Source organism: Dendrobates tinctorius, unplaced genomic scaffold (assembly GCF_039654945.1).
Source record: "Dendrobates tinctorius isolate UK_male_01 unplaced genomic scaffold, ASM3965494v1 ptg000145l, whole genome shotgun sequence".
Taxonomy (NCBI): Eukaryota; Metazoa; Chordata; class Amphibia; order Anura; family Dendrobatidae; genus Dendrobates; species Dendrobates tinctorius.
Genome location: NW_027361812.1, coordinates 5025701 through 5043633, shown reverse-complemented (window position 1 = coordinate 5043633; position 17933 = coordinate 5025701). Strand labels below are relative to the sequence as shown.

Genomic DNA, 17933 nt, shown 5'->3' with positions numbered 1-17933 from the left:
CTTTGCCAGTATGGGGCCCCGAAATTTCTAGTCGCAGCCCTGGTTGGATCACACTCTGTGGGGTGGTGTGGGGACATAATACTGTGTGTGGGCAGCTGTAGGAGCCATCATGCTGTGTGTGTGGGAGGATTGTGGGAACATCATACTGTGTGGGGACGGTGTTGGATCACACTATGTGAGGTGGAGGGGCCATCATACTGTGGGAGCATTGTGGGCTCCATTATCACGTGGGAGGATTGTGGGCTCTATCATGCTGTGCAAGAAGAGCTGTGGATCAAGCTACAAGGCAAGGGCTGAATAACAGAAGAAGCGGTATGATTTACTGCTTTTTATAAACTTTACATCAGCAACATATTACCTGGTGTAGATTTGCTGCTACAGGTAAGAATACATGTTAAGCCCTACTGTAACATTTGTCACCATTAGCAGTCAACATACAGACTTAATTCTGCACAACATTAAGAGTTAAATATGAATATAAAATAATATTAATGCGGAGCATAAAGTAAAAATTGGTAACAAAAAATATTTTAAAAAATGTAAAATATAGAAGTATGAATGGTCCCATTTCCAGCTCACAAATAAAAAGCATAAACCCCCCACATATTTAGCATCATTGTGGCCCTAATACATTAAACGGCAAAACTGAAAAGAAAAAAGATTGTAGCGCCAGAACTCATGTTTTCTTGGTTGCTGCACTTTCCCTGGAAAATGACAAAGAGCTACTAATGTTGCAGGCAGCCTAAAATGATAAGAAATATGGTAATGAGTCTAGTGAAATATATATATATATACTTTATATTATAAGTGACTCACAGCGTCGGGTACTATAGAATATGGCAGCGGCAGATTAAAATCAAAAATGTGATCTACTCATCTTCCGATGGCCTCCGGACTGTGTCCCTGCTCTCCACGCTCCCGGCATCTTCCGTTCCCAGTACTGCTTTGCGCCAAAGACCGCTGCTGACGTCACTGTCGCAAGAGTGCGACATCATCAGTGGTATTTCGCGCAAAGCCTTACTGGAAACGGAAGATGTCGGCAGCGTGGAGAGGAGGGACACAGTCTGGGGGCCATCGGAAGATGAGTAGATCACTATTTTTTACTTAGGCTGTGTGCGCACATTGCGGATTAGGTGCGGATTCATCCGCGCGGATTTTGTAAAATCCGCAGGTGAAACCGCAGGTCAAAAGACCTGTGGTTTTACCTGCGGATTGCTCTGCGGTTTTGCCCTCCGGTTTTTCATCTCCTCAATGGAAGAGATGGCAAACCGCAGGGGAATCTGCAGAAAGAATTGACATGTCAATTCTTTCTGCAGATTGAAAACCGCAGATAATCCGCGCGGAAAATTCCGCACCATCTGCACTGCGGTTTTTGATTCCCATAGGGAATCATGGTACTGTACACCGCAGCAGAAACTGCTGCGGGTCCGCAGCGGCCAAAACCGCTGCGGAACCGCGGCAAAATCCTCAGCGTGTGCACACAGCCTTATGGTACCGAGGGTCAGGAGTCTCTTCTCCTCCGGACCCTGGGTACCGGCTAGCGCCGGGCATCTCCGGCTGCGTTGCCGCTGACGCCTGGAGATGACCCGCAGCACGGTAGCGGTGGCGTGCGTCTTGCTAATTGCGGACTGCGCCTGCTGCTGATTGGTTGCGGTCTGGCGGCCACGACCAATCAACGCAGCGGGATTTCGGTTACAGACAGACATCATAAGGCATTTTATATATATATAGTAAATAATAAATGGGGGAATGTCGCTTATTCCCCCGCCGCCTCCCACTTGGAATTCTTTCTTCCAGGACAGGAAAATGAATGGCGCCATTCAAAATTATAACTAGTCTCACAAAAAAAAAAACAAGCCCTGGAAGAAAGGGAAGAATTTTTTTTTTTTTTTTAGTGAGAAAAGCAGGAAAAAGCCCAATCACAACGGGGTTAAAAGGTGGGCCCTTCAGGGGCGCACAGCATGGACCGTCCTAATGACAGAGAGGAGGGAACATTGGGAGACAGTAGGGCGCCCTCCAGCGGTGGTGAGGAGGAGCAGAGGTGTTACATAAGGACGGGGAGGCGCCTGCACGCGGGCGGTGCCCAGTGACCTCCTGCCATGCTGCAGCTTCTGAGCCTCCACCTGATCCTGGCACTGGGGATCCAGTGGATCCTGTGGGCGGCAGCCACTTTACTGCACACTGAGAAGTTCTATGATCTGGCAGGTAAGCTCCAGCCTCCTCCCTCGCCGGATACTGAGGCTCCCAGTGCTGCTGTCTCCCACAGATCAGCACAGCGCTGCCCTCCGCCCCATCTCCGGACTGCGCCACTGACGCTACAGATTCTGCGCACACCTTCTATACTCTATATGTACAATGGCATTACTTGCCCTGAACATTAATGGCTGCCGGAGCGTCCATCACATGACGGACGCTTTCCTGTAACCTAGCGACTGTAGGCGGAGCTTGATAACATTACATAAAGTCCAATGCGCATGTGCAGTAGGCCTTTGGCTTTTTAGAGACAGTGCCGCTGACACTGAAGGTGGGGTGTCTGCAGCATTATCGCAGCTTTAGGCGCCAACGCTTCTAATCTGCACTGGGCTTTATTCTCAGAGCTGGTTTTTTTCGTGGCAAATTGTAACATTTTAGCCCTTGTCAGTTTAATGACTGAGGGCCTGTCTGTTTGTTGTACATAGTTCTTTATTTCTTTACTTTTTTTTTGCTCTTTAAAAAAAATCCCCAAATTTAATTAACCTCTTAGTGACCAAGCCACATTGTGCGTAGCGTGTAGCGTCGGACTGGAGCCCTTGGGCCCACCCGAGAAAATCATTCTTGGGGCCCATTATGTAGCTACATAGAAATAACTACAAGACAACCAATTGTGTGGTAAAGCGCGCTAATATCAGGGTATAATATAAGGTAGTACACGTCTTAATTATGTAGCAGGGGTTGGGGGTAGCCTCCCTCATAGCGTATAACGCTGCCCCCCCTCATAGAGTATAATGCTATAGATCGATATGGGATAAATAGATAGAAGATAGATAATGGATAAATAGAGATAGATAGAAAGATATATAGATGATAGATAACAGAAAGCTAGGTATATAGATAGATCTATGGATAGAAGATAGATAATGGATAGATATTGGGATAGATAGATATGGGATAAATAGATGGATAGATAGATATATAGATAATAGAGATAGAGATATAAAAAAAGCAAACCACAATACTCACCTCTCCTCCTCGCTCCCACGCTGATTCCGGCTTCAGTGTGTGTCAGGACCAAGTGACAAACCTCGCACACCTGACAGCTTCAGCTCTGCTACATCGGTATAAGATAGATTTGTTCTGCAATCCTATGTAAAACCACATTTTGACCAGGACCCTTGCTAAGTGACGGACTTCCCCTTGCACAGCAGACAAACTCAGCTCTGCTAGAATTGTGCAGAATAGCTATTCACCAACGCTAAGATAACAGAGCAGGTTTTGCTGCAGTCCTATGTAAAAACATGGATTCCCCATTGTGATATGATCATGCAGTCCTATGTAAAACTACGGATGCCACATTGTGATGCGGTCATGAAGCACCGACCCCTGCCTCTCCACACCTGAGCGTCTCAGCTCTGCAACATCCATATGGACGAGCTCCAGAGAGGATGCAGCGATTCTGCCTGCAGTCCTATGCTAGGATCACGTGACCTGACCAACTCCGCGCCGTTCCCTCCATCCACGCCGTGTGCCCGGCCTCACCTGCAAGTGCTGCTGGCACTGCCCTGGTGCAGTGTGCCCGGCCGCCTCTGCCGTGCTACTGCCCAGACTGTCTGGATGGCATCGCCGGTCTCGGCTCCATCCACACCGTGCGATCTCACTGGTGACTGCTGCTCCTCCCGGAGTCCCGCCGCTCACTGCTCCGGGTGCCGCCTTCATGGCTGCCATGAATGTGCCCGTCCTGGTGCCCATTGCACGTCTGCCAGACACACAGCGGGTGCGAGATGAAGTGACGTCATCGTGCACCGGCTGTGAGTCAGCAGAGGGGACTGATGAGAGCTGCGCCGGCCCTGATATACGGCCGCATAGCGGCTTACTGGGCTGGGGGAATGGAGACCGTGAAATGATATTCACAGGGGCGTGGGAAGCAGTGAATATTCATTTCTCTTTAGCAGCGGGGACAGGGGCTCCTGCCAATTTCTCCTGTTACCCTTGGGAAAATAAAAAATTGGATCTAAAGTAAATTTTTTGTGAAAAAAAAGTTAAAGGTTCATTTTTTTTTTTTAAACATTCCAGAAATTCCTGTGAAGCACCTGAAGGGTTAATAAACTTCTTGAATGTGGTTTTGAGCACCTTAAGGGGTGCAGTTTTTAGAATGGTGTCACTTTTGGGTATTTTCTATCATATAGACCCCTCAAAGTGACTTCAAATGTGATGTGGTCCGTAAAAATAAAATGGTGTAAAAATGAGAAATCGCTGGTCAATTTTTAATCCTTAAAACTTCCTAACAAAAAAAAATTTTGGTTCCAAAATTGTGCTGATGTAAAGTAAACATGTGGGAAATGTTACTTATTAAGTATTTTGTGTGCCGTACCTCCATGATTTAAAGGAAATCTGTCACCTCATTTTTGGCCTATGAGCTGCAGCCACCACCATCAGGGGCTTATCTACAGCAGTCTGTAATGCTGTAGATTAGCCCCCGATGTAACCTGAAAGATAAGAAAAACACGTTAGATTATACTCATCTGGGAGTCCGGTCTGATGGGTGTCGCGGTCCGGTCTGGCGCCTCCCATCTTCTAGTGATGACGTCTTGCTACTTACTTCTGCCGCGGCTCCTGCGCAGGCATACTATATCTGCCCTATTGAGGGCAGAGCAGAGTACTGCAGTTCGCAGCCGCCGGACCTCTCTGACCTTTCCCTGCGCCTGCGCACTGCAGTACTCTGCTCTGCCCTCAATAGGGCAGATATAGTATGCCTGCGCAGGAGCCGCGGCAGAAGCAAGGAGGAGGACGTCATCGCTAGAAGATGGGGGCGCCGGACCGCGACACCCACTGCATTGGACCGCGCCCCCCGGTGAGTATAATATAACTCGTTTTTCTCCTCTTTCAGGTTACATTGGGGGTTTATCTACAGCATTACAGAATGCTGTAGATAACCCCCTGATGTAGGTGGTGGCATCTCATAGGCCAAAAATGAGGTGACAGATTCCCTTTAAGGGCATGAAAATTCAAAGTTGGAAAATTGCAAAATTTTCACCAAATTTCTGTTTTTTTCACAAATAAATGCAAGTAATATCAAATTTTACCACTATAAAGAAGTACAATATGTCATGTGCACTAAAGACAAAATACTCCAGGTTGCATCGCAGGAAGCCTCCATCCCTGTGACATGTACCTCCCATTAACCACACGACCACCAGTCACACCACAGTATACATCTCCCTGTATTTTGCATAGATTGTGCCACTTTAGGCATATGGATTGGATTTCCCAGTGTGAAAAATGTAAAATCTGGGGCTAAATCAAAATTTTGGTGGTAAAAATGTGATTATTTTTTTCTTCACAGCCCATGGTGTTTGATCACTACACCCCTAAATTAATTAATCAAGAGGTGGTTTGTAAAATGGGATCACTTATGAGGGGTCTGCTGTTTTGGCATCTTAAGAGCTCTCCCAGTGGGTCATGGCACCTGTAAACCATTACAGTAAAATCTGCACTGTAATATGGCACTTCCTTCTCCTCAGGAGAAATGTCCGTTTTTTTCGTATTGCCGCTTAGAAACATTTAAAACTTGGGGTTAAAACAATATTTTAGCAGTAAAAATGTAACTATTCTTTCTTCACCTCCCAGTGGTATAAAATTCTGTGAGGCACATGATCATTGTACCCAAGATGAATTCATTGGGGGGTGTAGTTTGTAAAAGGCGGTAATGTATGCACTGCCAATGTGACATGGTACCCACAAACCATTCCAGCAAAATCTTAACTTTCATATGGCGCTTCCTCCCTTCTGAGCTTTGCACTGTGCCTCAAAACCACAAAAGTCGTTTTCAACCACATATTTTGGGGTCCATTTTCTTCTGTTACCGTTGTGAAAATAAAGAACTATGGGGCTAATTTACAATTTTTTTTGTTTAACCCCTTAATGACCGCCAATGCGCCTTTTAACGGCGGTAGTTAAGGGCACTTAAACCACAGTGCCGTTAATTAACGGCGCTGTGGAAAGAGTGTATAGCGCCCTTTTTCCGTGGTCTCAGTTGCCGGGGGTAGCTGAGACCCCAGAGAATATGATTCGGGTCATTTTTTACCGACCCCGCTTTTGCGATTGCCGTTATTAACCGTATAACGGCGATCGCAAAAAAAAAAGTCTGATGTGCCATTTAATTTCTCCTCTGATGTGATCGCACATCCGAGGAGAGAGAAATAGGGTCCCCGGTCCCCCCCAGTGGTCCTCGGCCCAAGTTCTTCCTCTCCATGGTCGCAGCCATCTTCTTCCCGGAAGAAAATGGCGGGTGCACGTGCAATGCACCCGTCGAGATCTGCTGGCCGGCAGATTTCATTCATTCAACTTAACGTAAATAACCCTCCTTTATCACCCTCTTAGTTAGGGAAATATAATGAAATAAAGAAAATATATTTATTTTCATTTTTCCATTAGGGTTGGGATTAGGGTTAAGGTTGGAGTTAGGGTTGAGGTTGGGATTAGGGTTTGGGGTGTGTTAGGGTTGGAGCTAGAATTGAGGGGTTTCCAAACGCGACATGGCGACACCATTGATTCCAGCCAATTTTGCGTTCAAAAGGTCAAATGGTGCTTCTTCCCTTCCGAGCCCAGACGTGTGCCCAAACAGTAGTTTACCCTACATATGGGGCATCAGCATACTCAGGACAAATTGCACACCAACTTTGGGGGTCTCCTGTTACCCTTGTGAAAATAAAAAATAGTGGGCTAAAAAATCATTTTTGAAGAAAATTTTTTTTTATTTTCACGGCTCTGCGTTATAAACTTCTGTGAAGCACTTGGGCATTCAAGGTGCTCACCACACATATAGATAAGCTCCTTGGGGGGTCTAGTTTCCAAAATGGTGTCAATTGTTGGGGATTTCCACTGTTTAGGCACACAGGGGCTCTCCAAACGCAACATGGCGTTCAATCTCAATTCCAGCCAATTCTGCATTGAAAAAGTCAAACGGCGCTCCTTCCATTCCAAGCTCTGCCATGCGCCCAAACAGTGGTTTACCCCCACATATTGGGTATCGGCGTATTCAGGAGAAATTGCACAACAAATTTTGTCATTCATTTTCTCTTTTTACACTTGTGAAAAGTAAAATGTTTGTAAAAAAAAAAAGTTAAATGTTAATTGTTTCCTTCCACATTGCTTCAGTTCCTGTGAAGCACGTAAAGGGTTAATAAACTTCTTGAATGTGGTTTTGAGCACCTTGAGGGGTGCAGTTTTTAGAATGGTGTCACTTTTGGGTATTTTCTGTCATATTGACCTCTCAAAGTGACTTCAAATGTGATATGGTCCCAAAAAAAAAAAATGGTTTTGTAAATTTTGTTGTAAAAATGAGAAATGACTGGTCAACTTTTAACCCTTATAACTTCCTAACAAAAAAAATTGGTTACAAAATTGTGCTGATGTAAAGCAGACGTGTGGGAAATGTTATTTATTAATAAGTTTTTGTGACATATCTCTCTGATTTAAGGGCATAAAAAGTAAAAGTTTGAAAATTGCAAAATTTTAAAATATTTTGACATATCTCCATTTTTTTCATAAATAAACATAAGTCATATCAAAGAAATTTTACCACTAACATGAAGTAAAATATGTCATGAAAAAGAAATGTCAGAATCAGCGGTATCCGTTAAAGCGTTTCAGAGTTATAACCTCATAAAAATTGGCCCAGTCATTAAAGGGAATCTGTCACCCTTTTTTTGGCCTTTCAGCTGCCGGCATAGACATCAGGGGCTTATCTACAGTATTCTGTAATGCTGTAGATAAGCCTCCGATGTAACCTGAAAGATAAGAAAAACACGTTATATTATACTCACGGAGGTGGGCGGTCCGGTCCGATGGGTGTCGTCGTCCCGTCCGGCGCCTCCCTTCTTCATGCGATGACGTCCTCTTCTCCCGTCCTGTAATGGCTCCGGCGCAGGCGCATTGCTCTGCCCTGTTGAGGGCAGGGCAGAGTCCTGCAGTACGCAGGTGTTGGGAGAGGTCTGGCGCCTGCGCACTGCAGAATTCTGCTCTGCCCTCAACAGGGCAGAGCAATGCGCCTGCGCCGGAGCCATTTCAGGATGGGAGAAGAGGGCGTCATTGCATGAAGAAGGGAGGCGCCGGACCACAACACCCATCGGACCGGACCGCCCACCTCAGTGAGTATAGTGTAACGTGTTTTTCTTCTCTTTCAGGTTACATCGGGGGCTTATCTACCGCATTACAGAATGCTGTAGATAAGCCCCCGATGTCTATGCCAGCAGATAATAGGGCAAAAAAAGGGTGACAGATTCCCTTTAAGCTGCAAATTGGCTCAGTCATTAAGGGGTTAAAAAAGGTTGTGTTGAATTTTTTTTTTTTGTTCTTTTTTTTTTTTTTCATTGCAAAAATTCCTGGGAGGCATCTGAAGGGTTAATTATCTTCATGAATGTGGTTTTGAGCACCTAGAAGGATGAAGTTTTTAGAATGGTGTCAATTTGGGGTATTTTCTGTCATAAAGGCCCCTCAAAGCCATTTCAAATATAATGTGGTCCAGGGTTATTACCTCATAAAGGGAAACTGGTCAGAAGTGTAAAATTTGGCATGGTCAGGAAGGTGAAAACAAGCTTGGGATAAAAGGGGTTAAACCAAGCAGTTATGTCATTATGTCAAACAAAATACAGGGTGGGCCATTTATATGGATACGCCTAAATAAAATGGGAATGGTTGGTGATATCAACTTCCTGTTTGTGGCACATAGGTATATGGGAGGGGGGAACTTTTCAAGATCGGTGGTGACCATGGTGGCCATTTTGAAGTTGGCCATTTTGGATCCAACTTTATTTTTTTCAATGGGAAGAGGGTTATGTGACACATCAAACTTACTGAGAATTTCGCAGAGGTTAACACGTGAGGAGCAGATAGAAATTGTGTTGATGTCTGGTGAACGCAGTACCCAGGTCATTGCAACAGATTTCAATGCAAGACACCCAACGCAAGAAAACTGTCACCATTCCCATTTTATTTAGGTGTAGCCATATAAATGGCCCACCCAAAAACGTTTGCCTCATCACTGAACATAATCTGTGTAAACTGAGAGTCCTGTTCCAATTTTTGTTTTGCCCATACTACAAATGCAGCGCACCGATCTGGGTCACCAACCATTCCCATTTTATTTAGGTGTATCCATATAAATGGCCCACCCTGTAGTTAATAAATAACATTTCCTACATCAGGGTTGCACTGTCCACTTAAGCCCTGGGGATCCGACCAACCACTGCCGGAAGTCCCCCCAAATCACCAGACCCAAACCACAGATAACAATTGAGGAATCCATATTACCACAGATCCCCCAAAACAAATTTAGCACCGTCTTCAAGGACCCCTTCCCCCAAACACAAACCAGCCATCATAACCCGTGAAATAAAAACCTATACCCAAGCACCATTCACGAACAAAAGGGGCGGGCGGGACAAGCTGTGCATCTCCAGAGCGGGAACTGAGGTAACCGCCCCATAAGCCGCCCTTCTAATACCCCCCTCCCTTGTTTCCATACTCCACCCCCTGGGACGGTTAACCCCTTCCTCCAACCCATTGTCGTGTGGACCTCCACTTACGCCGCTGGGGGGAGTGTGCGGCTCGCTCCGGCCCCTGTCTTGACATTGGAGTTGTCGAGCTGTGGCTGGGCTACCTCCTTCAACAAATATCCCCATTAAACCACCACCCCACCTGAACCCCTAAATAACACCAGGACACCAAAATGGAATATAATGGCCACAGCAGCCTTTTATTTAACTAACATACAATAATTATAAATAATATACGTAACGTTGGGAGGGTCCTTGAAGCTCTCAAATCTGGTGACCAAACGTGAAGAATACTTTTGTGGACAAACACGTACCATAAATTACTCCCAGCCGTTTCCCCACTGACTCGGGAGCACCAATACCCCATCGGGGTTGCACTGCCCACTTAAGCCCTGGGGATCCGACCAACCACTGCCGGAAGTCCCCAAATCACCAGACCCAAACCACAGATAATAACAATTGAGGAATCCATATTACCACAGATCCCCCCCCCCCAAACAAATTTAGCACCAACTTCAAGGACCCCCTCCCCCAAACGCCACAATGAAGGCAATTGAATACATCAGTTGCCTGAGACCCCCCCACGCCGAAATGCTATGGCCCTCTCAATACCGTCCTGCAGACCCAGTGCCCACAAATCGATGCCCACATCATTCAGATGAACACCATCAGCCAGCCAGCCTTAATCCTTGCCTTATTGATCTTGACAACCGACCCTGCATGACACCAATTCCTTCTCGGGACAATTTCAGACCACACCACAGTTAACCCCTTAAATGACAACCACAAACAAAGAAGATCGTGCTTAATGTCCTTCACTAATTCACGAAACGGCCGAACACCCAAACCATTTCCCCCCCCATGAAGGACTAAAATATCGGGGTCCTTATCAAGCCTAGCGCTACTATGCACCTCCTGTTCCAACCCATACCCCTAAAACTCAACCACCTGATCACTGCCACCCTTCGAGAAAAACCCAGCTGCCTCCCTTCTTGATGCACGTCCGCACGCCGAGCGCCCCAATAAACAAAGGAATGGCCCATGATCCACACCAAAGGAGAGCAATCGGCAACGACAAAAAACCACCATTAACCAAATGCCAAGGCACAGACAAATCAACAACCCACCCCATACTCAAAGCAGCTCCGTACCCAACGCCCCCGGGCGAACATAAGACCTATAATGCTCAGAGTCCCATCTTCCAATCCGTTGCACTACCTTCAATCCCAAACCCCCAACTGCCGCCTCCGTAGCTGTCCCAATCCTGAAGGAATGAGAAGTAAACCTGGACATGTCAATACCCAATCGGGTCAAACCTTTACGAAAAACCGCCACAAACTGGAACCTTGATAAGAAGGAACCATCGGCATGACGCAGCAATGGCCCCTCACCACTCTGTTGACACGACTTGTATCCCGCAGACAACGCACCGGGCACATCAATGATCCTGGCACTGCCCCCAAAACCACTCTTTTTCCCCTACCCTCCTGATCAGTCTTAGACCTCCTGATCCAAAACTCCAATCAACCTTCTCCCACCACAACATCCATAGCTAACAAACCCCCACCTGAATACCTTCTAGGAGATACCAATTCCCCCACGCTTAATGCCCCAAAAAAGGCAAGGGAAAATGTTGCACGAAAAAGGGAACTCTCAAACCTTGATACACAAAATTCGTCCAACAAAGCCCCCAATCGTCCGAGAATGCTAATTGACTGCGGGCGCCGGCAATCCGCCCGATTAGCCCGACGTCTGAAACCCTTAATGGCCTGGCTGACTAAAAACCACTTGGTCAAATCAACTTGACCCCGCAATTTAAACCCAAAAGCTAAACCAGCCCTAACCTGAGATACCCTAGACACTGACCAACCCTCATCGGCACCAAAACCCAACCACACCAGCAACGCACCTAACTGATCCTCCACAGAGTTCCCACATGTGCAGTTGTGGCCAAAAGTATTGACACCCCTGCAATTCTGTCAGATAATACTCATTTTTTTCCTGAAAATGATTGCAAACACAAATTCTTTGGTATTATTATCTTCATTTAATTTGTCTTAAATGAAAAAACACAAAAAGAATTGTCCTAAAGCCAAATTGGATATAATTCCACACCAAACATAAAAAAGAGGGTGGACAAAAGTATTGGCACTGTTCGAAAAATCATGTGATGCTTCTCTAATTTGTGTAATTAACAGCACCTGTAACTTACCATTGGCACCTAACAGGTGTTGGCAATAACTAAATCACTCTTGCAGCCAGTTAACATGGATTAAAGTTGACTCAACCTCTGTCATGTGTCCTTGTGTGTACCACATTGAGCATGGAGAAAAGAAAGAAGACCAAAGAACTGTCTGAGGACTTGAGAAACCAAATTGTGAGGAAGCATGAGCAATCTCAAGGCTACGAGTCCATCTCCAAAGACCTTAATGTTCCTGTGTCTACCGTGCACAGTGTCATCAAGAAGTTTAAAGCCCATGGCACTGTGGCTAACCTCCCTAGATGTGGACGGAAAAGAAAAATTGACACTGGACTGCTTGACCGTGTGCATGACATTATGAAGTCTGAAGACTACCAACAAATTTTGCAGCATAATGTAGGGCCCAGTGTGAGAAAGCTGGGTCTCCCTCAGAGGTCATGGGTCTTCCAGCAGGACAATGACCCAAAACACACTTCAAAAAGCACTAGAAAATGGTTTGAGAGAAAGCACTGGAGACTTCTAAGGTGGCCAGCAATGAGTCCAGACGTGAATCCCATAGAACACCTGTGGAGAGATCTAAAAATGGCAGTTTGGAGAAGGCACCCTTCAAATATCAGGGACCTGGAGCAGTTTGCCAAAGAAGAATGGTCTAAAATTCCAGCAGAGCATTGTAAGAAACTCATTGATGGTTACCGGAAGCGGTTGGTCGCAGTTATTTTGGCTAAAGGTTGTGCAACCAAGTATTAGGCTGAGGGTGCCAATACTTTTGTCTGGCCCATTTTTGAAGTTTTGTGTGAAATGATCAATGTTTTGCTTTTTGCTTCATTCTCTTTTGTGTTTTTTCATTTAAGACAAATTAAATGAAGATAATAATACCAAAGAATTTGTGTTTGCAATCATTTTCAGGAAGAAACTGAGTATTATCTGACAGAATTGCAAAGGTGTCAATACTTTTGGCCACAACTGTATGTGCCCCCAACCAATTTTCCCAAGAACTCCACACTGACTGATAGACCAAGTACTAGAAGACAGATGCCCGTATTAAAGGTTCTGCAGCCCTGAGACCACCTTCCAAAGCCCGGCTGGACACTCCAAACCCGCTTCTTCCGCATCCGGGGCCAAGGACCGAAACGCTCCCACTGTGAACGAGATAAGAATCAGCAATGGAAGTCTTGATACCTGGCACATGATAAGCACATGAGCATTAAGCGATAAACAAGTCAAAACTAACTGCCGCAAGACTCGAATCACTGGAGGAGAGGATGCCGTCAAGCTGTTAATAGAACACGCCACTCCCATGTTGTCACAATTAAAACGGACCCTTCTGTCCCGAAACTCTTCCTTCCATAGGTTCACTGCCACCAGAATAGGAAAAATTTCCATCAACGCGATATTCCTAACAAGGCCCAGCTGAAACCACTCCTGAGGCCACGCAGCTGCGCACCACTGACCCTTAAAATATGCCCCAAAACCAACGCCACCAGACGCATCTGTGAACAAGTCCAACTCATCATTTACAACTACCTCCTCCATGAGCAAAGAACGTCCGTTGTATTTCTACAAAAACTTACCCCACACCTCCAAATCAGCCTTGTGTTCACTGGAAAGCCGAACAAAATGATGTGGAGCCCGCACTCCAGCAGTGGCGGTCGCTAACCGCCGAGAAAAGACTCTACCCATCGGAATAATGCGACAAGCAAAATTCAGTTTCCCAAGTAGCGACTGAACCTCTCTCAACGACAATTTCTTCAACCGTCTGGCCCGAGACACCTCCTCCTGCAACGCCTTTACCTTATCCTCCGGCAAATGGAACTCCCATTTTACCGAATCAATCACGATGCCCAAAAATGACAGGCACGTACAAGGCCCTTCCGTTTTACCGGGAGCAAGCGGTACACCAAAACTCTCCGCCACCCATTCCACCGCTCTAAGCAACCTCTCACAACAACCCGAATCACCCGGACCAATACACAAAAAATCATCCAGGTAATGAATCAAGGAATCAAAACCCGATACCTCCCAGATAACCCATTCGAGAAAAGAACTGAATGCCTCAAAAAAACGCACAAGACAACGAGCAACAAACTCCCCACCCTAGTAACACCCCAACAACTTAACACTGTCCGGATGAACCAGGAGCAACCGAAACGCCGACTCAATATCCGTTTTAGTCAAAAGTGCCCCCTTTCCGCATTTCCGGACCAACTTTGCCGCCTCATCAAATGACGTATAAACCACAGAGCACAGCTCTGGGTCAACTCCATCATTCACCGACGTACCACGAGGGAAAGACAAGTGATGAATGAGCCTAAATTTATTGGGCTCTTTCTTAGCCACTACACCCAGGGGCGAAACGACCAAATCCTCAAACGGAGGGTCCCCAAATGGCCCAGACATACGTCCCAACTTAACTTCCTTCCCCAATTTTTCCGACACCACTTCAGCATATTGGTCAGCTGACCTGAGATTCTTAAGCACCCGTGGTATCTCAAAAGGAGGGGTGAGAATTTTAAAACCGTCCCTGAAACCGGACAACAGTTCTGCCTTAACCCCATCCGGAAACCTACTTAGATAAGGGACCATCGTGGCCAGTTTCACCGGCGTCGCCCTCTTTGGAATTACCACTCTCTGCTTTTTCCTTTCTGCTTCCTAAAGCATCTGGAAGCACCATGCGAGGTTCCGCTGCAATGGGAGCAAAGGTGCTTGAATTTGCAGCTAGCCCCGAATTTACACTGCCCATCATTAAATTGCCAGCAGAGACCCTGTTTTTGGGTTCCAGATTGCCCTGACTGAACACCTGCCCCTTGCCCGCTGCTTTCAGCATTTGATGTACCAGCCCACCCCAGGAAAGGGATGGCCGAACTTAGTTGGCGTCATAGCCTTCAACCATAGACTTATGTCTTTCTGGTCCCACCGAATCGCCGGACGAACTGCCTTCCTCTGCCTAAACTGTTTGTCGTAACGGAGCCAAGCCTGACCCCTGTAGACCCTATAAGCCTCCCCAATCTAATCCATACAACAAAAAAGAGGAGAACAATTCTCAGGCGTCTTCTATCCAACCACGCTAGCCAAAATAGCGAAAGCCTGAAGCCAATTAGCGAATGTTTGCGGAATCAATCGCCATCTCCGTTTTTCCTCCTCCTCTTTTTTGCTATCGTCCTTCTTCCCTTTGTCCAAGTTAAACTTTTCTAAAGGAAGCAGGGAAAAAATCTCAACGTATTCGTCCTTCCAGATCTTTTCCCGCACCTCCTTCTTAAGATGAGCACCCAGCGGGCCCCCAAAGCTTACATATACCTCCCCATGCTCCCTGTCGTCTAAATGGATCCGACATTCCTTTTCCTTCTCAGTCTGCACCAAAACAGAGTCAGTTCGGCTAGCTGACACCCCAGTACCCGCCCCCGACACACTGGACCCTCGCTCCTGCGACCCCACCCAAGCAGCTAAATGCGCCAGGGCCGTTCCATCTACCTCCATCCGCGCCAACAAATCCCTCATGGAAGCCAAGATCTCACCCAGCCCCCCAAACCCTGAAGGAATTTGCTTCCCCTAACGCCACCGTCCGGCCCCCCAGCCCACTCCGAAGTGCCGGGGACCTAACTAGGGATGAGGACAAACAAGACATGGAGCTATACTCACCGGGCTGCGAGGAAGCTGTGACTCCTCCAGCCGCCAATCCCGAATCCAGCTGTACTGTATGTCCACTCCAGATCTTCCCCTCAGACCCTCTGTCCCCAAAGGTCCGCCACCATCAGAACCAGGCTCTCTTGACGACGACGCCCTCCCGGGCCACTCCGTTCCGGCCTCCTCAGTTCTCCGGCCCCCACTGAGGCCAGCAGGCTGCACAGGCACGGGGGCTTCTGCCTGCGCCCACACACTGCCTGCACCCACCACCGACTGCCTCATGTGCCAGCCAGGATGATCCACTGCCGTTGTTCCTGTCGTGGTGCCCGAGGTACTGTGGGCATAGGTGATAGCCCCGGCTGACGGGGGCTGCTGCCCGACGACACCCCCTCTAGGCCAGTCTCGCCGCTGCCCCGCACAGAAGAGGCAGACCGCCCGGCTCCATGCCGGCCTGCCGTGACATCATTGATCATCGCCGACCTGGCGCGTGCAGGCCCCGCCTCCCGCTCTGCCTGGGGAGAAGGCCCTGCAATCGCTGCTGGACCCAGCTCGGCTCGCAGATTCCTCCCAGCCCGGGGCCTGCCCACACGCTTACAAGCAGGCACCCGAGCCGGAGGGTCCCTGGAGGGGCTCCTGCACCGGGTCCTGGGAGCTGCGTCTGGGGATAAGCGCTCCGGGGGCTTTGCCCGCCGCCTTGCACGGGGAGAGTCGCCAGCGGCCGCCCTGCTGCTCCCTCCAATAATCCCCGCGAGCTGCTCCTCAAGCCAGCCAGTAGACTGCAACTCCGCTGCAGCACGCAGCCTCTCCAACACTGCTGCTATGGACTCCATTGATTCCGGATGGGGGGACAAGCTGTGCAGCTCCGGAGCGGGAACTGAGGTAATTGCCCCATAAGCTGCCCTTCTAATACCCCCCCCCCTTATTTCCATACTCCACCCCCTGGGACAGTTAACCCCCTCCCTCCAACCCACTGTCATGTGGGCCTCCACTTACGCCGCTGGGGAAGGGGGTGTGCAGCTCGCTCCGGCCTGTCTTTTTTTGTTAGGATGTTAAAAGGGTTAAGAGTTTATTAGCAATTTCTTATTCTTCCAACAAAATTTACAAAACCATTTTTTAGGGACCACATCACAAATGAAGTGACTTTGAGGGGTCTATATGACAGAAAATGGCCAAAAGTGATACAATTCTAAAAACTGCACCCCACATTCAAGAAGTTTATTAACTTTTTTCTTTTTTTCACAAACATTTTACTTTTACCCAGTTATCTTTGTAACAGGAGAAAATGGACCCCAAAATGCATTATGTAGTCTCTCCTGAGTATGCTGATACCCCATATGTGGGGGAAATCTACTGTTTGGGCGAAGGGAAAGAGCGTAATTTGCCTTTTAGAATACAAAATTGTTTGGAATAGATAGCGGGCATCATGTCGCGTTTGGAGAGCTGCTAATGCGCCTAAAGAGTGGAACCCCCCCCTCACACACACAAGTGACCCCATTTTGGAAACTACACCTCTAAAGGAACTTATCTAGAGGTGTGTGAGCACGCTGAACCCAGAAGGGCTTCACAGAATGTTGAGCAGTAAAAGTGAAAAAATACATTTTTCCAGCAAAAATGTTGCTTAAGCCCAAATTTTTTTCATTTTCACAAAGGTAGCAGGAGAAAATGGACTGTAAAATTTGTTGTGTAGTTTCTCTTGAGAACACAGATTCCCCATATATGGTAGAAAACTACTGTTTGGAAGGCGCACCATTTAACTTTCGGAGTGAAATATTGTCTGAAATAGATAGTGGACGCCATGTCCCATTTGCAGAGCCCCTGATGTGCCTAATAATAGAAACCCCCAAGTTACTTCATTTGAAAACTACACCCCTAAGGGAACTTGTCTAGGGGTGTAGCGAGCATGTTCAAACCACAGGGGCTTCACATAATTCTAATACATTGTACTGTGAAAATTAAAAAGTACTCTTTTCCTTAAAAATGTTGTTTTAGCCCCAATTTTTCAATTTTCACAAAGGAGAAAATGGACCAAAATGTGCTGTGAAATTTCTCCTGAGTACAGAGATACCCCATATGTTTGGGCATAAACTATTATTTGGGCAAACACGGCTTGCAAGGGAAGGAGCGTTTTTTGATTTTTGTAGTGCATATTGACGCCACATGTGTTTCACAAAATTTTATACTATTGAGCAGTTAAGAAACAAAATTATATTTTTACCACTAGAAGTTTGTTTTAGTCCTAAATTTTATATTTTCACATGGGGAAATAAATAAAAATGACCACATAATTTGTTACACAATTTCTTGTGAAAGTGGCAATACCGCTTATGTGGCTGTCAATTAGCCACACAGAGACAGCAGTT

General features: G+C 46.9%; 1 protein-coding gene across 1 annotated transcript in view; it reads left to right on the top strand.

Annotated features, from left to right (window-relative positions):
- The first annotated feature begins 1981 nt into the window (after positions 1-1981).
- Positions 1982-17933, top strand: part of LOC141049571 (uncharacterized) — a 41010-nt gene continuing 25058 nt past the window's right edge. Inside the window, exon 1 of the mRNA XM_073546135.1 lies at positions 1982-2205. Coding sequence (XP_073402236.1) covers positions 2100-2205 — 106 coding nt within the window. The 5' untranslated portion in view covers positions 1982-2099. The remainder of the gene's footprint in view (positions 2206-17933) is intronic.